We start from the raw sequence: 24,611 nt of genomic DNA, 5'->3' as shown, positions 1-24,611 counted from the left end.
CTATGAGCTTTGTTTCTAGGGGACAAATCTGGTTCAAAAGACTTCCTCAAACTTTTCCCTGCTGTCAAGTTTAATGCAATTCCTCCTCCTCCAGTTTTGCCTTTCTAATGTCAGCTTGATTTGAGAAGGTAACTGTCAAAAAGGCTACTAGAATAACCTGGAGGGAATGTGTTAAGCCATTGCAAGAAAATGGTTCCAGCTGGCCGGGTGCAGTGGCTCACACCTATAATCCCAGCACTTTGGGAGGCTGAGGTGGGTGGATCACCTGAGGTCAGGAGTTCAAGACCAGCCTGGCCAACATGGTGAAACCCCGTCTCTACTAAAAAAATACAAAAAATTAGCTGGGTATGGTGGCACATGCCTGTAATCCCATCTATTCGGGAAGCTGAGGCAGGAGAATCATTTGAACCTGGGAGGCGGAGGTTGCAGTGAGCCGAGATCGTGCCATTGCACTCCAGTCTGGGCAACAAGAGCAAAATCCTGCCTCAAAAAAAAAAAATTCTCGCTCTGTCACCCAGGCTAAAGTGCAGTGGCGCTATCTTGGCTCACTGTAACCTCCGCCTCCCAGGTTCAAGAGATTCTCCTGCCTCAGCTGGAATTACAGGCATCTACCACCATGCCCAGCTAATTTCCGTAATTTTAGTAGAGACGGGGTTTCTCCATGATGGCCAGGCTGGTCTCAAACTCCTCACCTCAGGTGGTCCGCCTGCCTCGGCCTCTCAAAGTGCTGGGATTACAGGCCTGAGCCACCAGAACTGGCTAGTTTATTTATTTATACTTGTGTTGTTCCAAGATTAATTTTGTAGTAAGTTTATTTCCTGAGCAAGTGTAGAGGGCAGCTCTCTTATAAAACTAAGTAACTGCAAACAACATGTCGTTATAGTCATTGGAGCTGGGAGTAGAGCAGGCATTTGCTTTAGAAAACTAAGAGCCTGAACAGACACTTCTGGAAAAAAAAAAAAAGGATCTAGGAGGTGATCTGAGGAAGTCTAGCAGTGGGCTGAAAAGGCTGAGTAAGATTTTAGACCTTTTGCAGCACCTAGGCAAATGAAACTGGAAGCAAATACACCAGTTTATAAGGCAGAGAAGAGTAAAGAGCCCAGGAAGGCAAAAGGAAGCTCCTAGTCTCTCTTAAAACTGCAAGCCCTTCCTAGAATTTGTGTCATAAAATACCCTGATGTTTGGAATTGTAATCACAGTGGAAATTTGGGGCAAGAACTGACCTGTCCAATGAGCATTATCTGTCCTGGTGATATGGCAAACTAACACCCTTCCCATTTTTTTCTTCAGAGCATCATTTCACATAAATTAGCTGTCTCATCTCAACTGACTCACTTGGCAGAAACAAATCTATATTCTGTAGAAGAGAGAAGGCAGGGGAATAGTTCAGAAGGAGTGAAAAGAGATAAGTGGAAGAAGAATTGGGCAGTTTACTAAATTATAGGTACCAACACCATCGTATGCCCAATCTACTGAAAAATCCAGATTGGAATTTTTTGAAATCAGGAATGAGAGAAATTGAGCTGTTCCACATCATATTAGGCATAACAGTAATTCTTAAAATTTTTGTTAAGAGCTACCTTTGAGGGTTTCATGATAACTATAGACTTTCTGCCGAGAAAAAAATGTATATATAACTTAAACACAAAATCCTATTATATTAGAACAACTAGTTATGATACCTGAGATGGAAACAATTAGTCACAACACACACACAATAAACTGTATATCCCTGATCTCTTGACTGTCATAAAATTGTTCTGGCATCTAACCTAAAGTCTCATTCTATAGTTTAATCCTCTCTATACGTTTTCTGTCTTCTTAGCTTAAGAAAAGATCATTACAAACTCCTTGTTTTTCACATACTCTTGCAAAGGGCTATGAAATTTTGTTGCTATTTTTCTTTCTCTCTCTCTCTTTTTTTTTTTTTTTTTTTTTTTTTGAGACAGAGTCTCTCTCTGTTGCCCAGGCTGGAGTGCAATGGTGTGATCTTGGCTTATTGCAACCTCCGCCTCCTGGACTCAAGCGATTCTCCTGCCTCAGCCTCCCAAGTAGCTGGGACTACAGGCACGTGCCACCATGCCTGGCTAATTTTTTTGTATTTTTAATAGAGACGGGGTATCACCATGCTGGCCAAGCTGGTCTCAAACTCTTGACCTCGTGATCCACCTGCCTTGGCCTCCCAAAGAGCTGGGATTACAGGCATGAGCCACTGTGCTAGGCCTGTTGTTACTCTGGTTTTAAACAGAAACTTCCTTAATTTTTCCTTACAGAATGTGGTAGAAAGTGCTAGTTGCCTTCCAATATCCATTTCTTCCTTTCGTATTAATCACCCTAGCTATATGATTATGTTTTTTTTTTTGAGCCTTCCCTGCAGCTAGGTATGGCTATGTGACTAAGCTTTAAGCCAATGATTTGTAAGCACTATGCTATGTGGGCCTTCCAAAAATTTTTCTTTCTTTTCTTTTTTTTTTGAGACAGAGTCTCGCTCTGTCGCCCAGGCTGGAGTGCAGTGGCACCATCTTGGCTTACTGCAACCTCCACCTCCTGGGTTCAAGTGATTCTCCTGCCTCAGCCTCCTGAGCAGCTGGGACTACAGGCGCCACCATGCCCGGCTAATTTTTTTGCATTTTTTTTTTTTGAGATGGAGTTTTGCTATGCAGCCCAGGCTGGAGTGCAGTGGTGTGATCTTGGCTCACTGCAACCTCCGCCTCCATGGTCCTGGTTCAAGCAATTCTCCCGCCTCAGCCTCCTGAGTAGCTGGGATTACAGGCAGGCACCACCATGCTCAGCTAATTTTTGTATTTTTGGTACAGACAAGGTTTGACCATGTTTGCCAGGCTGGTCTTGAACTCCTGACCTCATGATCCGCTTGCCTCGGACCTCCCAAAGTGCTGGGATTATAGGTGTGAGCCACCGTGCCCAGCCATTTTTTTGTATTTTTAATGGAGACAGGGTTTCGCCACGTTGGCTAGGCTGGTCTCGATCTCCTGACCTCAGGTGATCCACCCCCATCAACCTCCCAAAGTGCTGGGATTACAGGTGTGAGCCACGATGCCCAGCCCCCAAAATTTTTCTTTCTTTTTTCCTTCCTCCACCCTGCTGTCTGGAATGAAGACCCAATAGCTGGAGATCAATAGCCATCCTAGGCCATGAAGGTGGAGGTGATGGCCAATGTTGTCTGTTGACTCCCTTACTGGAAGTTTTGCGAGAACAGGAGCCTTTTTTTTTTTTATCTTGGTGAAAGCAACATCCCCAGCACTTAAAAAGTATGTGACATGTGCTAAGAGCTCAGGTATTGAATGGATAGTGAACGTATGAGTTAACTCTGGACCTATATAAAGTCTCAGCTTCTTTCACAGAATCAAACTCTTGCTTAATTCAAAGCACATTCCTCCTACTTGCTTCCCTTTGCTCTCCCAGGCTTGCCACTGTTCTAGATTTTTTTTTTTTTTTTTTTTTTGAGACGGAGTCTCGTTCTGTCGCCCAGGCTGGAGTGCGGTGGCGCGATCTCGGCTCACTGCAAGCTCCGCCTCCCGGGTTCACGCCATTCTCCTGTCTCAGCCTCTCCAAGTAGCTGGGACTACAGGCGCCCGCCACCACTCCCGGCTAATTTTTTGTATTTTTAGTAGAGATGGGGTTTCATCGTGGACTCCATCTCCTGACCTCGTGATCCGCCCGCCTCGGCCTCCCAAAGTGCAGGGATTACAAGCGTGAGCCACCGCGCCCGGCCTTAGAATTTTTTTTTCTTAATTCTCTCCATATTCCCTTCATTCAAAATGTTTTAAAATCTATTTCCATAACAATGCTTCCCAATATCTTCCTGGTTAGCAAGTTTTAAATTCTTCAGTTTTCAAGGTCATAGATATCTATTTTTGTGTGTGTCTGTTGTTAAATGCAGGCACTATTTTGTACCTTAAAATAGGCATCGTCTCAAGTCTACAAGAATCATCCAAAATGGTATCTAATGATTTTCCTAGGGTTTCAGACAATTTTTTTTTTCTTTGAGACGGAGTCTTGCTCTGTCGCCCAGGCTGGAGTGCAGTGGTCTGATCTCGGCTCGCTGCAACCTCCGCCTCCCAGGTTCAAGCGATTCTCCTGCCTCAGCCTCCCTAGTGGCTGGGACTACGGGTGGACGCTACCAAGCCTGGCTAATTTTTGTGTTTTTAGTAGAGACGGGGTTTCTCCATGTTGGTCAGGCTGGTCTTGAACTCCTGACCTCAAGCAATTCACCCGCCTCTGCCTCTCTAAGTGCTGGGATTACAGGCGTGAGCCACCGCGCCCAACAAGAGCAAAACTCCGTCTCAAAAATTAAAAAAAAAAAAAAAAGCAATCCCATTTTACAGGTTTTATAGAAGAAATTGGGACGCAGAAGTTACTTCCGCAAGCTTACATGACTGCTCAGGGTGAGGGTCCCTTATCATGATGATCAGAAAATAAACGTAGAAATCAAGCTTAGGGAGGAAGTGACATTGTGTGTATATATATATATATATATATATATATTTTTTTTTTTTTTTTTTTTTTTTTTTTTTTTGAAACGGAGCCTGGGTCGCCCAGGCTGTAGTGCAATGGCGCGATCTCGGCTTACGGCAACCTCTGCCTACCGAGTTCAACTGATTCTCCCGCCTCAGCCTCCCGAGTAGCTGGGACTACAGGCGCGTGCCACCACGCCTGGCTACTTTTTTGTATTTTTAGTAGAGACAGGGTTTCACCATGTTAGCCAAGATGGTCTGGATCTCCTGACCTCGTGATCCGCCCGCCTCGGCCTCCCAAAGTGTTGGGATTACAGGCATTAGCCACCGCGCCCGGCCGGGATTGTTTTTAAGGGTTAAATAAATATACCACAGTTGGAACACTGTCTGGCACATAGTGCTTGCCAAATGGTAACTATTCATCTTCATGGAATCAAGACTGTGGCACCTCACTGCATGGTTCTCAGTTTTGCGTGAGGAAATCGTGCTTTATGTGCTGTTTTTAGTACAAGAAGGGAAATCTGCAAGTCCCTGCCTAGAGGAGAGAAACAGGCAAGAAAAGGGAGTTGGTGAGTCCCAGCATTTCAGAGTTGGCAGGGACGAGTTAGGCCCCTATTTTATGGACGAGGAAGTGGAAGGGTGACGTGTCCTCGAGTCTCATTAAGACCCACAGCCACAACTCTTTATGGAGAGTAGGACCAGGGCCCCAGGGTTGCTATGATCACGTTGCAGGTGAAAACTAACGCTCATTGGAAGACAGGAGCGGAGCATTTAGTTACAAAAACAGTTAACAATTTGGGTGTAACCAAGTTTAGTGAGCAAACGAAAGCTGTCAGACTCGGAAAAAGAGTTGCTAATGGAGCCACTCTTTACTAATAACGGCTTTCTACAGAGATCATTGACACAGCTTCCAGTTACAAATGCCCGTGCGCTTCCAATAGGACCGGAAAGCTCCCAGCAGCCAGCGATGAATGAAAACCCGAGTCCGGGCTAGCGGCGTGAGGGGCTGGGCAGCTGCCAGGCGGGGGCGGGGCAGTGGGTCACGTGCCTGGCTTCGAGACGGGCGCCGGAGGGGGAACTCTGAGCATGGTTGGTTCCTCCTAAGCAGGTGACCGCAGGTCGCGTTCCGGTTGGCAGGCACCGGCCAGGGCCAGCAGCCTTCAGTCAGTAGGCGGCGGCGGAAGGAGGAGGAGCTCCAGCCGCGCTCTCTCCCGGCAATGGCTGTGCCTCACAGCGCTTGTTGGGTTCCCCACCCCTTTTAAATAAGCCGGGCTGGTCACCGCCCTCGCAGACGAGTCAGCTCAAGGGAGGCGGTGGCAGCGCGGCGGTGGGGGTGCGGCCGAGGCCCGAGCCCTGCCCGGGGCCGGGCCGCGGGGCGGGCGGGCGAACCGCGGGCGAGGCGGCGTCTGCTTGCGCGGTGCAGCCCCAGCGTAGCCCGGGGCTGCCGGTGCCGGCCGCGCCATTGTTGGGGGAGGGGGCGGCTGGTGAGGGCGGCGGAGTAGGGGGCGAGCGAAGGCGGCGGCGGCGGAGAGGAGCGGAGGCTCCCCATGGGGAACACGGTGACTTGTTGCGTGTCCCCCAATGCCAGCCCAAAGCTGGGCCGGCGCGCGGGGTCGGCGGAGCTGTACTGCGCGTCCGACATCTACGAGGCGGCGTCCGGGGACGCGGTGGCGGTAGCGCCTGCTGTTGTGGAGCCTGCCGAGTTGGATTTCAGAGAGGGCGAGGGCCACCACCTGCAGCACATCAGCGACCGCGAGATGCCCGAAGGTAAGGAGGCGGCGGATGCCATCCGCCCTCGCGCTCACCTCTGCCCGCCGCCACCCCTAGAGTCCCCCGGGAGGCATCCGCCGCCTCGGGCTCCTTCCTGCCGGTAGCCGGCTTTCCCGGGGCTGGGCTCCGGGACGAAGGCTGGCTCTGCCTCGCGTCCCCACCCCTTATTCTTTCCCTGCTGCGTCTGGCCGGTTTCTTTTCCCCCTCCTTACCATAACGCCCAGTTCTTGCTCCCTCTTCCCATTCTCCCAAGCCGGCGTGGGACCCTCTAGTCCGCCGCCCTTCTTGTCTGTAGCTCTGTTCATTGTCTGGTGGGACTTTGCTAAGACTTTTGGGGTATATTGTTTTCCTTTTCTCAATGGAAACGCAAATACCTCAACTTCGGAGTACTCATCCCATGCTCTCCCTTAACCCATCCAGATGGTACCTAAGTGAAGGAACCAGGTAAGGGTCTGATTGTTCCTTCCTCCCATCCGTGAAGGTAGCTGATGCCCGCGTCAGTTTAGACCCAGATATTTGGGGATTTCTTATTTAGACTCAAATTAGAGGTTGCCATAGGAGACACTATATGGTATTCCTAATAGGTTAAGTCGGCTTGAAAGAAGCTGCTTTATTCCTTCCAACTATAATTTGAACACAGAAAGAAAGAAAATGGGGGGAGGGGCGTAAAATGACTGTGAAGGGTGTGAGAAGTTATTACCAGGGGTACAGAAAAGTTGTTTTTTTGAGACGGAATCTCGTTTTGTCGCCCGCCCAGGCTGGAGTGCAGTGGTGCGATCTCGGCTCGCTGCAACCTCTGCCTCTCGGTTTCAAGCGACTCCTCTGCCTCAGCCTCCCGAGTAGCTGGGATTACAGGCGTGCGCCACCACGACCAGCTAATTTTTGAATTTTTAGTAGAGATGGGATTTCCCCATGTTGGTCAGGCTGGTCTCGAACTCCGGACCTCTGGATCCGCCCGCCTCGGTCTCCCAAAGTGCTGGGATTACAGGCGTGAGCCACCGCGCCCAGTGGGTGTTGTTAACTCAAAGGGGTTTAGCCACGGAGTTCTGATTACTTTAAAATTCCCACGGTGACAAATATATCTCCAGCCATTCTCCGGTGACTTAACAGACTTCATTACCTGCTTGTTCTAAAAGAGAGGTGGGGTGGTTCATGGTTAGAAGTTTCAAAAGAGACAAAATATAAATGTAGACTTAATTTATAATGTAATGGTTTGGAAGTTAAAATGCTAGACCCTGCCTGCTCAAGAGTGTTTGTTTCCGTGACTCCCCTTCCTTCCTCCCAATCCTGCCAATAGAATCCTGGTCAAAGATGAGAATGTTGGAGTTCGCTAAACTGTTGGGGTAGGGGTGAGGAGAGAGGAAGCGTTTAGTTTTTTGCCTCTAGAATTTTGGAAAGAGATAAGTCTAGGTCAAAATAATTCCGGGTAACAGCGTGATTCTTGAATAAAAACTAATTCCTTTGAAGTAGAAAAACATTGTATCATAAAGATGTTTAAATCCAGTTGGCTCATTTGTTTCGTTTAAATGCCAGAGATTTCATTACTATAGAAGAAATGTGTTAGAACTCTTATATTTAAACTTTGCTTGGACTTTTAATTTCTTTAAAATAATAAGCTTCATGATGGACACGCCTTTGTAACTAGGAACTACTGTACTCACCTTTCGGAATATTCAAACATTGTGAAAGAATGAACAAATATGTGAGTTAATTGATTGTACCTTTATACACAAAGCATGTAAGTACTTGTGAAAACTTAATGCTGTCTTAGTGGTGTCAGGTAAGCTTCTGAGTGATTTTACACACCAGTTAGTAGATGGGTGGGTGGTGTTGGGTGAGAGCCCCAAATAAGGCTCTCACCCAGTGTACATGAAAATACATACTTTCATGTGCATTTAATTTAGCCCTTCCAAAATAAGGCCTGTTTATATTCCCCGTGTTGCTAATGAAGAAATGAAGAGTTAGGTATCTGGAATGACTATGTAAGACAGCCACTGAACAGAACTAAGGTTCTCAGTTCTCAGACTGACATGGAGGTGAGATATACCAAGTTCAGTTCTTAAAAAACTTTTAAAAATCCAGAATGCATCATGTATTTTACCCATAAAATAGTCCTGTTTTTGAGAACTTACTTCGGTCTTGATTAGTTCCTTTCAAAGTTAAAGTTTATTTTACACAATTCAGAGGCAACATTTACATCTCTTTTTTTTTTTTTTTTTTTTAAGAGAAAGAGTCTCACTGTGTTGACCAGGCTGGCCTCGAACTCCTGGCCTGGGCTCAAGCAGTCCTCCCACCTCAGCCTCCTGAATAGCTGGGACCACGGGTGTGTGCCATCTTGCCTGGCTCCATCTTATGTCTATACATTCATTTCAGTGGATAAGAATAAAAGTAGAGGTAAAAAAATGGCCTAAATATACCCATCAAATAAACAGGTTGATAAATTTTAAAGAGTTTGTTCTGGTAACTGTGAATTGAAGCTGAGAATGCCCTGGACAGAGGAATATTAGGAGAAGCTGGCAAGAGGGAAGGTAAGGTACCAGGCGTTAAGCATAGGATGATGATAAAGAGTGCTAAATCAGAAAAGTTGAAAAAAGAGAATTTGTAAGCACAGAATTTACCATTGTATGTTAGTATAACAGTTACACTTTTATTTCAATTTGTCTCAAAATTTATTTTTGTGGCATTCAATAAAGTGATAATAGAAATCTCAATTTCGGCATTTGCCTATTATTCATAAGTTTCCATAGAAACATGGCCAGAACACCAAATATAAAGTATAGACACATTGAAAGTTTGCTTTTAATATCTTTATTTCAGACAATTTTATATCAGTCTCCCTGGAAACAGAAATTCTTACTTAGATGTAAAACATTTGGCTGGGCGTGGTGGCTCACGCCTGTAATCCCAGCACTTTGGGAGCCTGAGGTGGGCGGATCACGAGGTCAGGAGTTCGAGATCAGCCTAGCCAACATGGTGAAACCCCGTCTCTACTAAAAATACAAAAATTAGCTGGGTGTAGTGGAAGGCACCTGTAATCTCAGCTACTCAGGAGGCTAAGGCAGGAGAATCGCTTGAACCCGGGAGGCAGAGGTTGCAGTGAGCCGAGATCGTGCCACTGCACTCCAGCCTGGGCAGTGGAGCAAGCCTCTGTCTCAAAACAAACAAACAAAAAATTTAGCTTTTCTACAATGAAGAATTATTTTTGTTATTTAGACAAAAATCATACATAAATGAACACTCGGCTTTGTTCTTCAAGCTATTTCTTTTCTTTTTTTTTTTTTTTTTTACAGAGCTTCACTCTTGCCTAGGCTGGAGTGCAATGGCACAAACTTGGTTTGGTGCAACCTCTTCCCGTGTTCAAGTGATTCTCCTGCCTCAGCCTCCCAAGTAGCTGGGATTACAGGCACACGCCACCATGCCCAGCTAATTTTTGTATTTTTAGTAGAGACTGGGTTTCGGTATGTTGGCCAGGCTGGTCTCGAATTCCTGACCTCAAGCCGTCCAGCTGCCTTGGCCTCCCAAAGTGCTGGGATCATAGGCGTGAGCCACGGCGCCTGGCCTTTTTTTTTTTTTTTTTTGAGACGGAGTTTCACTCTTGTTGCTCAGGCTGGAGTGGAATGGTGCAATCTCGGTTTACTATAACCTCTGCCCCCGGGGTTCAAGCGATTCTCCTGCTTCAGCCTCCTGAGTAGCTGAGATTACGGGTGTGTGCCACCACGCCTGGCTAATTTTTTGTGTTTTTAGTAGAGATGGTTTCACCATGTTGGCCAGGCTGGTCTGGAACTCCTAACCTCAGGCGATCCACCTGACTCGACCTCCCAAAGTGCTGGGATTACAGGCGTGAGCCATCATGCCTGGTCTCGTCAAGCTATTTCAGAGAGATGCTCCTAAGAACCTAGTAAACATTTCAGATAGACTCAAAGTATTTTCTACTACCTCGCGTTTATTTAACGGTATGTCTAACATAACTGACGGTAGTATCAGTAACACGAAATAAGATACTAAGATCTTATTGTCCAATTTTATTAGTACTCTCGACTTTTCATAGAGCATTTTATGTTCTGACGTTAGGAACTTTGCTAATTTGCTGGCTAAAGGCACTCTCTGAAGTGACCCTTTCTATTGTCTTCCACTGATGGGTGAAGGTAGGGAAAGAATTGGCAATGTAACGTGGAAAAACCTCTGAGCAACAGATCTTTCCTCTTTCTAGTAGCTATTTTAAGCCCTCTTTTTTTTTTTGGTTTTTTGAATAATATGTTTGATGTAAAAGACGTAGAGAATACAGAAAAGTCATTGATTATGGTATGCATATGAATATAACATTTTATTTTAGAAAAATGAGATCATTCTATATGAGCTGCTTCGTAACTTAACAGCAGTGAAATAATGTTGTAAATTCCTGAGTCACTCCTTGACATCCAGAGAGTGCTCCAGGATATCTTTCCATGCCAGGACACCCTGCTCTATCGTATGCCTTCTAGTAACTGCTTAATGTACCATCAGATGGTTGGAGTATCATTTATTTACCTATCCTTTATGATTGGGCATCTTTTCTAGTAACATCATACACAGTCTCATTACATTTGATTTCAAGGGTACTGTTAAAAACATATTTTGATGACTGATGCCTTGTACCTCCCTATAGAATTCAGTTAAATCTATAGGTTGAGTCATTTTGTAGTTAAGATATTTTAGTATTAAATGTTCTTATGGGCCAGATATCCAGGATATGTTACATGAAAAAACGAGGAGAATGTACAGTAATGTACGAAATAATATGTATTTGCTTGTTTAAAACAACAACACTGAAAGGAATTCTTGGTGGTGGTGTGTGACTGTTTTTCCCTTAATTTCAGGGGCAGCCAAAGTGCATATTTGCTCAAGATGTTATTTTGGTATGGGCTTTCCAATAAATGCTAACTGTACACTTTTGCTTTTAATTTGCAAAAACTTCGTTTTATAATTTATTGTGCATTATGTGGTATATAGCAATTGCTTTTTTTTTTTTGGGATGGAGTCTAGTTCTGTTGCCCAGGCTGGAGTACAGTGGCACGATCTCAGCTCGCTGCAACCTCTACCTCCTGGGTTCCAGCAGTTCTCCTGCCTCAGCCTCCTGAGTAGCTGGGACTACAGGCATGTGCCACCACGTCCAGCTAATTTTTATATTTTTAGTAGAGAAGGGGTTTCACCATCTTGGCCAGGCTGGTCTTGAACTCCTGACCTCAGGTGATCTGCCCACGTTAGCCTACCAAAATGCTGGGATTACAGGTGTGAGCTACTGCGCCCGACTTACAGCAATTGCTCTTGCGTTTCATTTTATTATCACTATATTTTGAGTTAATATAAGAATTATACTTGTTTTACATATGAGAAGACAGGCTTTGAGAGGTGTAAATTGAGTTTTCCAAGGTTTTTTAATTTCTTTTTTGTTTTTGAGATAGTCTTTCTCTGTTGCTGAGGCTGGAGTGCAGTGGTGTGATCATAGCTCACTGCAGCCTCCACTTCCTGGGCTCAAGTGATCCTCTTGCCTCAGCCTCCCAAGTAGCTGGGACTAAGAGTTTTCCAAGGTTTAAAAAGATAAGACTTGGTATGGTCAGGTGTGGTGGCTCATGCCTGTAATCCAGCACTTTGGGAGGCTGAGGCGGGTGGATCACGAGGTCAGGAGATGGAGACCATCCTGGCCAACATGGTGAAACCCCATCTCTAATAAAAATACAAAAATTAGTTGGGCGTGGTGGCACATGCCTGTAGTCCCAGCTACTTGGGAGGCTGAAGCAGAAAAATTGCTTGAACTCAGGAGGCAGAGGTTGCAGTGAGCCGAGATCACGCCACTGCACTCCAGCCTGGGTGGTAGAGTGAGACTCCGTCTCAAAAAAAAAAAGGCTTGGTAGATCAAGAATGTAAATTTCAGATACATGGCATATAGGATTAGAATTTATAGAATGACTCATGGGCTTCTTTGGATACTGCCTTTTTTCCACCTTTTTTTCAGTTAATTAAGCTTTAGAGTTAAAATAATAACAGTGGATAATGAAAAATGAAATGGAGGTACTTGTAACCCAGACTTTTTTTTTTTTTTCCTCTGTATGAGACAGGGTCACAACTCTGCCTGTCGCCCAGGCTGGAGCACAGTAGTGCCATTAGAACTCACTGTAACCTCAAATCCCTGGACTCAAGCTATCCTGCCACTTCAGCCTCCCAAATAGCTGGAACTACAGGCATGTGCCTCCACACCCAACTAATCTTTTAAAAAAGTTTTGTAGAGATGGGGGTCTCACTATGTTGCCCAGGCTGGTCTTGAACTGTTCTCAAGTGATCCTTCTGCCTCAGCCTCCCAGAGTGCTGGGATTACAAGTGTGAGTCACTGCACTCCACCCAGAAATATTCTTAAAAGTCTAAAAAAGGAGTTAAGTGCTATTAAGAAATACACAAAGGGAGAAACATATACTATAGCATATGAAATGTCACAGCTCAGTCACAATCACCAAAACATAGATTGAGGAGTGAAGGTAAGTTAAAGCAAGACTGAACACTGACATAGAAGGAGGTAGAGAAGTGGTTTGGAAACCAGATTTAGGATTGTCAGAAGCTAGGAGAGCAGAAGCAAGGCATGAGTGAGCATGAGACTGGCGCTTGGCTGTGTGCTATGTGACCTCAGATGAGGCAGGGCAGCTCCAGACCCATCAGGTAAGACTTACCTGATGGGTGGAACGTGTGAACTTAGATAAAATCTCAGAGTTTACATCATAATTGAGAGGTTTGAAATGTTTGTGTTATGGACCGTAAGACTAATACAGTGAGCAGTATGATAGAGCAGGTCAGTAAATGCAGTAAGCCTTTAAATAAACAGATGCCCAGCAGTTGGCCCAGAAGCTGCCAATATCTCCTGTTTAATTGGGATATATTGAAATCAATATGTTGAAATCAATCTCTTTCTCTGAAATATGCTGCTTCTGTCAGTTACTTTCTTGGATGCTGCCTTCTCCCTTTGACAAGAAAAATCATTTCTTTACAGTTTACAATTGCATAATTTTAACACTTTTAGCCTTTAGTAATAATACATTTCATTTATTCTAAGTTCCATATTTTTACATTTTTAATTAACATCTGTGGAATTGAGATGGCTGATAGATTCAAGGAAGAGCAGTGTTCAATGTCAGTGGATCTTACAGATTTCTTTCCCTGAGGGGTGTTATATTAAGACCTGAGTTTACTTTTTTTTGTCTTACTTGCTCCCCATCATACTATCACGCTTTCAAATTAAGTTGCAATTTAAATTGATAATACAAAACTGGTGGGTCTTAAAATACAATTTTAGACATAACCCCTAACCATGATATCAAAAACTATTTCTTCTAGTTTCAAACATTCTTAGGAGTTTTTTGGGTTTTTTTGTTTTGAGACAGAGTCTTGCTCTGTTGCCAGACTGGAGTGCAGTGGCGCCATCTTGGCTCACTGCAACCTCCGCCTCCTGAGCTCAAGCAATTCTCCTGTCTCAGCCTCCCGAGTAGCTGGGACTACAGGCACACGCCGCCACACCCAGCTAATTTTTTTTTTTTTTTTTTTTGTATTTTAGTAGAGATGGGGTTTCACCATGTTGCCCAGGCTGGTCTTGAACTTCTAAGCTCAGGCAATCCACCTGCCTCGGCCTTCCAAAGTGCTAGGATTACAGGCGTGAGCCACCGCACTCAGCCCATTCTTAGGAGTTTTTAAAAAAATAATTTTTGAAGGCATTCACATATAAGATGCATGGTAATTGATGAGTTTCTATTTTCCAGACATTTCTCTAAATTTTGTATGTGCATGTTTGTGGAGCCTAATGCCTTAATAGCTGGCAGTCTTACCTTTGTGATAGTGAGAATAGAGTAATATCATTTATCAGAGTCTCCCTAGGTTCTTGGGGAAAGAGTTAATAGAGAGTGCAGAAATGATTGTGTGTGTGTGTGTGTGTGTGTGTATGCATGCGTTTACTGTCTAATGGCTTAAATGTCCATTCTGTAAAATAGCAATGTGTGGTATTTATTGTTAATGCAAGTTATATAGCAAATTGTATCAAATAAATAAATGCAATTTACAGCCGTGGTGATGTTCCTCATTCACATCAGTAGGAATTTTTTTTAAGCATCCAAAGCTGTGGAAGGAGCTAAAACTGGTAAAATTGGTGGCATTATATCCTAATATACCCTTAACTTCTTTAGAAAGCAACTGAGCACTGTATATTGAGCGATGAAAACAATCTGACCTTTTGGTCTGATTATCCCACTTTTGTGAAAAATCTTTCCTAAGGAGATTTTAAAAATAATTTTAGGCCGGGCGCGGTGGCTCACGCTTGTAATCCCAGCACTTTGGGAGGCTGAGGCGGGCGGATCACGAGGTCAGGAGATCGAGACCACGGTGAAACCCCGTCTCTACTAAAAATACAAAAAATTAGCCGGGCGTGGTGGTGGGCGCATGTAGTCCCAGCTACTCGGAGAGGCTGAGGCAGGAGAATGGCATGAACCCGGGAGGCGGAGCTTGCAGTGAGCCGAGATCGCACCACTGCACTCCAGCCTGGGCGACAGAGCGAGACTCCGTCTCAAAAAAAAAAAAAAGAAAAGAAAATACCGTAAAATTGAAGGTTTTCCTCCTAAGAGCAGAGCTTTGTAAGTACCTAAGTCCCCAACAATATGGGATTGGCTGAGTAGAGTATAGGAATAACACTTGATGGACCATCATTTATCCATTACACAGTAAATATTCTCCATTGGAGTGGAGATCATTTGTAAAATAAGACCTAAGTTATATATGGATTAGAGCTATTTTTTTTTAACATGCATAAGACTGGGCACAGTGGCTCACGCCTGTAATCCCAGCACTTTGGGAGGCCGAGGCGGGCAGATCATGAGGTCAGGAGTTGGAGACCAGCCTGGTCAACATAAGGAAACCCCGTCTCTACTAAAAATGCAAAACGTAGCCGGCCACGTTAGTCCCAGCTACTTGGGAGGCTGAGGCAGGAGAATTGAACCTGGGAGGCGGAGGTTGCAGTGAGCCGATATCAGGCCACTACACTCCAGCCTGGGTGATAGAGTGAGACTTCGTCTCAAAAAGAAAAGCAACTTAAAGTAATGGTTGTGAGTTTATAATTTGTAATTTGTTTGTTTGTAATTTGCAAATGCATTATTTTGACTCTTGCAAATTTCTGTTCATGATAAGATATTAAAGGAATGAGCTAGAGGCTTTTACCTATCCCCACCTTTCGTGTGATCACATCAGTATTGCTGATAAACCAGGCCTCTTAGTTGCAAGTTCAAAAAATCTATCTCAAAATAGTTAAAAATTTTTAAAAAACTGTATAACCAGGGATTCACATAGTCAGTTAGGGACTACTTGACCCAGGAATTAAGTGATCTCAGAACTTGTCTCAGTTCTGCTCTTCTGTTGATCTCTCCTGAAAAGACACGCTTCATGATGGCAGAGGGAGCCACTGGTGGCAGCTCCTGGCTGGCTAACAGTGCTAGAGTACAGCCCTGCCTTTCTCCTCTGGTTCTTGGGAAGTCCCAAGAGAAATGTAATTGACTGGCCAGCTGTAAGTCACATGCCCACCCTAAAACCCCTGAGTTGAGGGAGTGCCAGCTTGTTACTTGGGTTAACTTGGCTATTTTCTCTATATCTTATCATTTCTTTTATCCTAGTTGCCTTGGATTCTTTTTTTTTTTTTTTTTTTTTTTTAAGTTGTAGTCTTGCTCTGTTGCCCAGGCTGGGGGACAGTGGCATGATCTTGGCTCGCTGCAACCTCTGCCTCCTGGATTCAAGCGATTCTTCTGCTTCAGCCTCCCGAGTAGCTGGGACTAGAGGTGCACGCCATCACGCCTGGCTGATTTTTTTATATTTTTAATAGAGATGGGGTTTCACTGGGTTGGTCAGACTGGTCTTGAACTCCTGACCTCATGATTTGCCAGCCTTGGCCTCCCAAAGTACTGGGATTACAGGCATGAGCCACCATGCCCAGCCGCCTTGGATATTTCTTATATTTACACGGTAGCACATCTTGGTTTTCTTATATTTAAATATATAGCACATCTTGGTTTGGGGTGGGGGAGGTGTGTGTGTGTGAAGCCTGCTCCTCTTTGATTTTGGTACTTAATTTTCCTGGATTTCCATTGAAAATTCCTAATTAAACTTTATGATGACATAGCTACTGATTGATAATATGGCTTCTTCTGTAAACATTAGTTATTTTTTTAGATTCAAATGGTAGTATATTTGCTTTCTTTTTGAAAGGAAGTAGTCATGAATCCTTTTAGAAGCTTTAGGTAGAAGCTGGGTGTGGTGGCTGATGCCTGTAATCCCAACACTTTGGGAGGCCGAGGGGGGCAGATCACAAGGTCAGGAGTTTGAGACCAGCCTGGCCAGCATGGTGAAACCCAGTGCCTACTAAAAATACAAAAAAAAAAAAAGCCGGGCATGGTGATGCGTGCCTGTAGTCACAGCTAGTTGGGAGGCTGAGGCAGGAGAATCGCTTGAACCTGGGAGGCGGAGGTTGCAGTGAGCCAAGATTGCACCACTGCACTCCAGCCTGGGCAAAAGAGTGAGACTCTGTCTTGGAAAAAAAAAAAAAGCTTTAGGTAGAGGCAGCTGTGAAAGTCTTTGCTTGTCATTTTATGCACAAATGATTTTATTTTTCCAAATAGCTTAAAATTGTCACATCATCTTTTCAAGATGTGGAAAAACTTCAAACATAATTTTTGTGTGGGTCTTTTATATAAGAATAGTTTTCTCCAAAAGCAGTTTAAAAAAGTTCAGTGAAGGAATTTCCATGGAGAACAAAGCAGTTGGTTTAGGTATGTAAGTTTTCAGTGATCTGGCAGTACTATTAAAATGGATGATTCATAATTCATTTTAACCAGGAAGTCCCAAAATTATGTTCATGTAAGATTCTAACCAAATTACTTGGAAGAAAGAAAAGGATTCTAGGTAGATAAATTTGTGAAACGCTGAGTTAGACAGTAATCACTACTAGAATGATTAGTTTTTAATATATCAATGTGCATTTTGATTTTGTAAGAGCCAGGGATAGAGTATATTGTCATTTGACTACTAAATCGCATTTTTAAAAGTAGAGCACTTATATTAATATGTAGTTTTGGGAAATATCGCCTTAACTGTTACACTGGATCTTGGCCCAGTTTCTTACAAGATTGGTTAAGATAAGTGGCTTGAAATGGACCTTGCTGGGCCAGGCGTGGTGGCTCACCCCTGTAATCCCAGCACCTTAGGAGGCTGAGGTGGGTGGATCACCTGAGGTCAGGAGTTTGAGACCAGCCTGGCCAACACGGTAAAACCCCGTCTTTCAAAATACAAAAATTAGCCAGCGTGGTGGCAGGCACCTGTAATCCCAGTTATTTGGGAGACTGAGGCAGGAGAAAATTGTTTGAACCCTGGAGGCGGAGGTTGCAGTGAGCCGAGACCATATGCCACTGCACTCCAGCCTGGGCGACAGAGTGAGACTCCATCTCAAAAAAAAAAAAAGGGACCTTGCTGAAGAATATCATAGATTTTTATTTTTTCCCCTCGTGACAATTTTTATTATCCCATATTATGGCAAAGTTTGTTTCATGAAAATTCAAGAGTCTGTTTTGTAGTCTTGCCTAAATATATTATCCAACTTTGGTGCAAGGTGGACTACAGGCAGATTTATCTTGACATAGATAGGGGCAAAATTTTTTAGAAACAGCCTTAAGATCTGCTTTAAAACGTACTCTTGATGAAACACCAAATTAACCATGCTGTTAGAAGGAAGAAGTGAGAAATTGAGGGCAAACGTTAATCATTTTCTAACATGTTCCTGTATATTAGAACACAGAACTTCTATTCAGTCCTCTTAAATCTGCCATGATGAATGGCCCCCCAAAAAACCACAGCTAACTGAATTAGTTTACTTGTTGAATGGAGTTAGAATTAGCTGTTTAATTGTCTAAAGAACGTTTGCCAAAAACAACTCTTTATTTTACCATATTTGATGTATTGAGCTGGTGCCTAACAGTAACTGGACACAGCATCACTTGCTACTTGAGATTGTTCTCGAAATGTGCTAGTAATAGCAGCAGAGAGGAGAGTGTGGTTATATTTCTATTTGATAAGTTGAAGGAGGAGGGCATGTGTATGATTCATCTAACATTTGTACCAGATTATTTAGGCGCAGATTTTTTATTAAAAGTCTCTGACACAGCCTGGTTTTGTTCCACGTGTGTGGAGAGATTCTACAATTTTGCATTCCCCAGGAGTATTTCTGTATTGTCTTTATTTTCTTTGTATTTATTACTAAAAACTTACCTGAAGACTGTTAAAAGTGATTAAAATGGATGTGTATCTATTTCAGAAATCATCTTTTCTACTCACCTAAAGTATCACATCTTTCTCTTCCTCTTCTGTAGATTTAGCTTTGGAGTCAAACCCTTCTGACCATCCAAGGGCAAGCACAATTTTCCTGAGCAAATCTCAAACGGATGGTAAGACAATACTGTTTTTTCCTTCCAAGGAAAAGACTGAAAACTGTTTCTATTTTATTGGATGTATTATAGAAGGTATTTAGAAGAACTGATGTATTAGTTTAAGTTTTTCTTTTCATATGTTCACTTATTTTAATATGTGATATACTTTCCTTTAGTTGTGATTGTTTAGTAATAACATGTAGACCTATTTACAGGTTTTGCCACCTTTTTATAACACAATTAATTGGCCACATGATTTAGTAACATGGATTTTTTTTTTTTTTTTTAAGAGGCTGGAGTGCCTTTATTGCCCAGGCTGGAGTGCAGTGACGCAGCGTCAGCTCACTGCAGCCTCCACCTCCCACATTCAAGCAATTCTCCTGCCTCAGCCTACCAAGTAGCTAGGACTACAGGCATGAGCCACCATGTCCGGCTAATTTTTGTATTTTTAGTAGAGACGGGGTTTCACCATGTTGGCCAGGCTGGTCTCGAACTCCTGACCTTGTGATCTGCCCTCAGCCTCCCAAAGTGCTGGGATTACAGGCGTGAGCCGTCTGGCCAGTGTCATGGATTTATGCTTATTTCTCCATACTTCTTTGACCTCTTTTCCTTGCTCCAAAAGAGTACATTTTAAAGATGAATGATAGGATTTAAGCTGCAGCTTGGTTTCATTTGAACAACAACAAAAAATCAGTTCGTATACAGGGATTGAATCTGTGATTTTGGCTTCCTTTTATACAGTGCTCTAATCACATGAGCCTATCACATTCAAATTTATTCTACTCAAAACTTTTAAGCTATTAACTTTTCCATCCTAATGTAATGTAAATATAAACATGCCCCATGGTGTTTCCCAGAAGGTTAGCCTCAGCAAGTGAAACTTACGTACATTTTCCTTGTCCTGCTTGTTTTAGGATGAGAATCAGAACTGTTGTATTTTTCTGTACTCCTGTTTATCTTTCTTAGAATTATGTTAAATGCTAATTTATTTGCTAAAAAGCTATATACAGCCAGGTTTTTCAGTTGATTTCAACAGCAAGAATACAAGAAGTGGGGGTTCTATAATATTTGAAGTTAATGCAGCACAACACAAAATGGAGGGGGTTGTAAGCAGCATTTTCGAAGCTCGTGTGGACTTTGTCTTTTTTTTTTTTTTTTTTTTTATCTTTTTGAGACGGAGTCTTGCTCTGTCACCCAGGCTGGAGTGCAGTGGCGCAATCTCGGCTCACTGCAAGCTCCGCCTCCTGGGTTCACGCCATTCTCCTGCCTCAACCTCTCCGCGTAGCTGGGACTACAGGCGCCCGCCACCGCGCCCGGCTAATTTTTTGTATTTTTAGTAGAGACGGGGTTTCACCGTGGTCTCGACCTCCTGACCTCGTGATCCGCCCGCCTCGGCCTCCCAAAGCGCTGGGATTACAAGCGTGAGCCACCGCGCCCGGCCGGACTTTGTCTTGAGCTGGTCATTTCTGGTTAGGATAGTTGTATTTCTCAGTTTCTTTCAGAGCCATGGGCTTCTCACACATACAGAGTGTGGAAGCAGTAAAAGAAGAGCTATCCCATGCTCCTCTTTCTTCAGTGGTAAGGAGTGTGTGCTTGTGATACTTGTCTAGCATCAAAGGAAGAAGCAGTATAGGAAACAAAGCGTGGTCCAAGTCCCTCTTGGAGCTTTTATTCTTCTGGCCTTTGTTAAAATGATTTTATGTGCTGTGAATATACCATGTTCAATTAGGTTAACATTCATTTTAACATTTAAATTTAAGGTAGTTTACTTTCCACTTGTGTAAAGACCTGTTTATTTTTTCAGTAACATATTAGTAGATGACCAGTAAGTGGTTCAGGATGTTTGCAGTGATTGTGGTGCAGCTAGAGATTGGCACCTAGCCAGAAACTGGTTCTTAGAGCTGTCAGCTGTTACAACGATCTTGGTAATTAAAGTAAGCTACCTGTAAATGTAGAATTAAAAAATACTACTGGATGATGGTTCAGATATGCAACAGGGAAACCTATTAGCTAAATTTCTCATTTAGCGTAATTTGTTTTGCCCCTTTCTTTTGTACGTAGGGATTCTTTCATTTCATTCAGTAACAGAATATCTGTTAGGTCAAAAAGTAAAACTAAGTTTTTAGATTTTATTTTATGGGATTCATCTTGCCAGATGATTTAAATGATGAGTTTTGTTGGAAATTATTTTTTAAATGGAATTTTATCTCATTTTGTATATTGGTAATCAGATGATTAGCAACTACTTTTATACTGTGGCATTTGTATCAGAATTGATCAGCTAATTTTTTTTATTCTTAGTGCGAGAAAAGAGGAAGAGCAACCATTTAAACCATGTAAGTAAACAGTTGGAAAGCTAAGAAATTAACAGTTGAATTAAAAGTATGTCTGTCATGATTCCATAAAAATATAATGGGGACCCAATACTGTTAGTATGGGCCTGTTTTTGTGGATTTTCTAAATCATTTCTATTTTTCTAAGAATCAGATTTATGCAGGAAAGTCTTTGACTTAGTGTACCCATTTGTTAAGGGTTTCTGACATTTAAGTTAAATTTCAATAATTTGGTTGTGGTATAAATATCTGCCTTAAATATTTTTGCCTAAAGTTTTTAATCCTTTTAAAAATCAAGTAACAAAACTATAATAGCTAAGTTCGTTTTTAGCACTATATGCTGACTTCCTGTCACAGCAAGTGAAAGCTTAGCTTCCTCACTCCACCGTGACCTTATTTTCTTCCCTCTGTTTCTCGCACATATATCACTTTTTAATTAAATCAGTAATTGATGTTTACATTGTTATGATTATGCAGATATTATTCACTGCTGAGTCATATATTATTCTCACTGTCTTCTCCTTGTACATCCTTTGTTTCTCTTAAATATTTCTGAAATCTGAGCATGTCTTGCACATCTCTTCCTAGCCTCCACTAGCTCACACAGCCAAATGCAGTAGTAACCCTTGGCTGGTCTCCTTGCTTTCATGTCTTTTTTTGTGTGTGTGCGGAATTAATTTCCTGACTATATTCATTTGGCTGTTTTCTAACAGCTATTTTCCCCCCAAATGTTGTAGCATTTGCCACATGCCTATCAAAAATATTTTCCCTCTACTAAAACACATCTGTTCCATTTTTCTCTTGGAGACAGCTTTCCTCAGCCTTTTGTCATCCTCCTCAAATATAGACAGGCTTTTCCTAAGACTGCTCTGTGCCTGTTTTCCTGGGATATCTCTCTGAAGTCATCTGGGATCTCACATAACTGTCCTCTTGTGTTGAGTCTCCTAAATCCTAGATTCTGTGTTTCCCTCTATCTTGTTATCCTTCCTAGTTGTACTGGCGCACATTTTCCTGGGAAAGGGCCCATAGACAGACATATTTAGAGATCTGGCCTGTCTGAAAACCTCCCCTATTTCTTTTTCTCTTTTTTTTTTTTTTTTTTTTTTTTGAGACAAAGTCTTCCTCTTGTCCCCCAGGCTGGAGTGCAGTGGTGCGATCTCAGCTCACTGCAACCTCCGCCTCCCGGGTTCAAGCGATTCTCCTGTGTCAGCCTCCCGAGTAGCTGGTATTACAGGCGCCTGCCACCGTGCCCAGCTAATTTTTGTATTTTTAGTAGAGACGGGGTTTCACCATGTTGGCCAGGCTGGTCTCGAACTCCTGACCTCAGGTGATCTGCCTGCCTTGGCCTCCCAAAGCGGGGATTACAAGGCATGAGCCACCACACCTGGCCTTTTTTTTTTTTTCTTTTCTTTTTTTCTGTTTTTTGAGACAGGGTCTCACTCTATTGCCCAAGCTGGAGGGCAGTGGTGTGATGTCGGCTCACTGCATCCTTAACCTACTGGGCTCAAGTGATCCTCGCATCTCAGCCTTCCGAGTAACTGGGACTACAGGCATGTGCCACTATGTCCAGCTAATTTTTTTATTTTTCCATAGAGATGGGGTTTTGCCCTGTTGCTCAGGCTGGTCTCAAACTCCTGGGCTCAAGCCATCCACCTGCATCAGCCTTTCAAAGCGTTGGGATTACAGGTGTGAGCCACTGCACCTAGCCAAAGCTTCCTATTTCATAAGAGTATAAAATGCTAGGTTCACTCTAAATTTCATAGTTCTGAAGACATTTCTCTATTGTGTTCTCATTATAGTATTCTTGAATCTGTTGCCATTGTGTGATACAGTACGTGTAACCAGTTTTTACATGTCTCTGGAAGCTTTTTAGTGCCTGAGATCCTGAAATTTCATAATATGGCTTGCTGTGGACCTTTTCTTTTTTCCTTTTTTTTTTTTTTTTTGAGACGGAGTCTTGCTCTGTTGCCAGGCTTGAGTGCAGTGGCGTGATCTCAGCTCACTGCAGTCCCCACCTCCCAAGTTCAAGCGATTCTCCTGCCTCAGCATCCCAAGTAGCTGGGACTATAGGCGCATACCACCAGGCCTGACTAATTTTTTTGTATTTTTAGTAGAGAAGGGATTTCACCGTGTTGGCCAGGATGGTCTCGATCTCCTGACCTTGTGATCTGCCCGCCTCGGTGTCCCAAAGTGTTGGGATTACAGGCATGAGCCACCACACCCGGCCTGGACCTTTTCTTTTTATTGAGACCAATAAGTCTGTAGACTATGTCTTCTAGAGAATTTTGTTTTCTTTGTTCCTTCTTTATCCTGATATTCTTACTATTCAGATGCTGAGCTTATTAGACCAGTGTTTCTGCATTGATCTTTAATTGTCCCCCCCCCCTGCCCCCGCACTCTCCCATTTTCTAGTTAGTCTTTTGTTCTACTTCTTGGGCATTCTTTTGCTTTATGCTCTAACCCTTCTATTGAATCTTTCATCTTTCTGAGGGTATTTTAAGAATTTTTTAAAGTTTTCATTTGCTCCTGAATTTTCACCACTCCCATGCATTCCTTTTTCCTATTGTTTTGCTCTCTGTTGTTGGAGGCTTCCCTCATGTGTAATAGTCCTGGCTTTCTCTAATTGGAAGCAGGACTTTTGCTAACTGATGGTTCTTACTGCAAGGACATTGGAGGCCAAGCCAGCCTTTAATTTAGGAGACATCAGTCTGTTATCTGGTGGGTCTTGTCTTTTTTCTTTTTTTTCTCCTTTCCTTTCCTTTCCTTTCCTCCTTCCTTTCCCCCTTCCTTTCCCCTTTCCTTTCTCCTGTCCTGTCCTTTCCTTTGCCTTTCTTTCTGAGAGAGTCTTATTCTCTCATTCATACTGGAGTACAGTGGCGTGATCTCAGCGCCCTCTGCCAAGATGCAACCTCTTCCTCCCGGGTTCAAGCGATTCTTGTGCCTTGGTCTCTTGAGTGGCTGAGATTACAGGTGTGTGCCACCACGCCCAGCTAATTTTTTTTTTTTTTAGTAGAGACAGGGTTTTGCCGTATTAGCCAAGCTGGTCTCGAACTCCTGGCCTCAAGTTCACCCACTCAGCCTCCCAAAGTGCTGGGATTACAGGTGTGAGCCACTGTGCCCTGCTGGGTGCGCCTTCTCTGAGACTGTTCAGTTTCTTCAGAGAAGAATCTCCCGATTTTCTACCTGGGGAGTACAAGCATGGCTGCTCATTTTCCAGAAGCAGAGTTGAAAAGGGAGGTGGAGTTCCACTTCTCAGGGTGTAGTTTTTTTTTCCCATTTCCCAGATTTCAGTCCTACTATTTCTGAGCCCAGAACCTTCTATATTCCTTATAAGATGGGAGGACAGGTGGACCTGGGACTCCAACTACATATTTTCAACTGACCTTTCTGGCTTTTATGTTTCACTCTACCTTCCAAGGTGCCATGTGCCTCTGAGTTTGAAGCCTGCCTTGGGTTCTGTAAGACAAACTAACTTGATCCTGTTCCAGTCACTGTGTAGGCACTAAAGTTGTGCTTCCATATCAGTTACCACTCCTTTGTCTTTTTCATCTTTCAAGATTTAT

General features: G+C 43.3%; 1 protein-coding gene across 2 annotated transcripts in view; it reads left to right on the top strand.

Annotated features, from left to right (window-relative positions):
- The first annotated feature begins 5,635 nt into the window (after window positions 1-5,635).
- CCNYL1 (cyclin Y like 1) overlaps window positions 5,636-24,611 on the top strand; it is a 45,848-nt gene continuing 26,872 nt past the window's right edge. For both annotated transcript variants that reach the window (XM_032754741.2, XM_032754739.2), the window contains exons 1-3: window positions 5,636-6,242; window positions 18,659-18,733; window positions 21,017-21,051. In XM_032754741.2, coding sequence (XP_032610632.1) covers window positions 6,023-6,242; window positions 18,659-18,733; window positions 21,017-21,051 — 330 coding nt within the window. In that variant the 5' untranslated portion in view covers window positions 5,636-6,022. The remainder of the gene's footprint in view (window positions 6,243-18,658; window positions 18,734-21,016; window positions 21,052-24,611) is intronic.

The sequence above is a fragment of the Hylobates moloch genome, unplaced genomic scaffold (genome assembly GCF_009828535.3).
Source record: "Hylobates moloch isolate HMO894 unplaced genomic scaffold, HMol_V3 SCAFFOLD_1, whole genome shotgun sequence".
Lineage (NCBI taxonomy): Eukaryota > Metazoa > Chordata > Mammalia > Primates > Hylobatidae > Hylobates > Hylobates moloch.
Note: the sequence above shows the minus strand (reverse complement) of the source record. Positions and strands in the feature narration are given on the sequence as shown.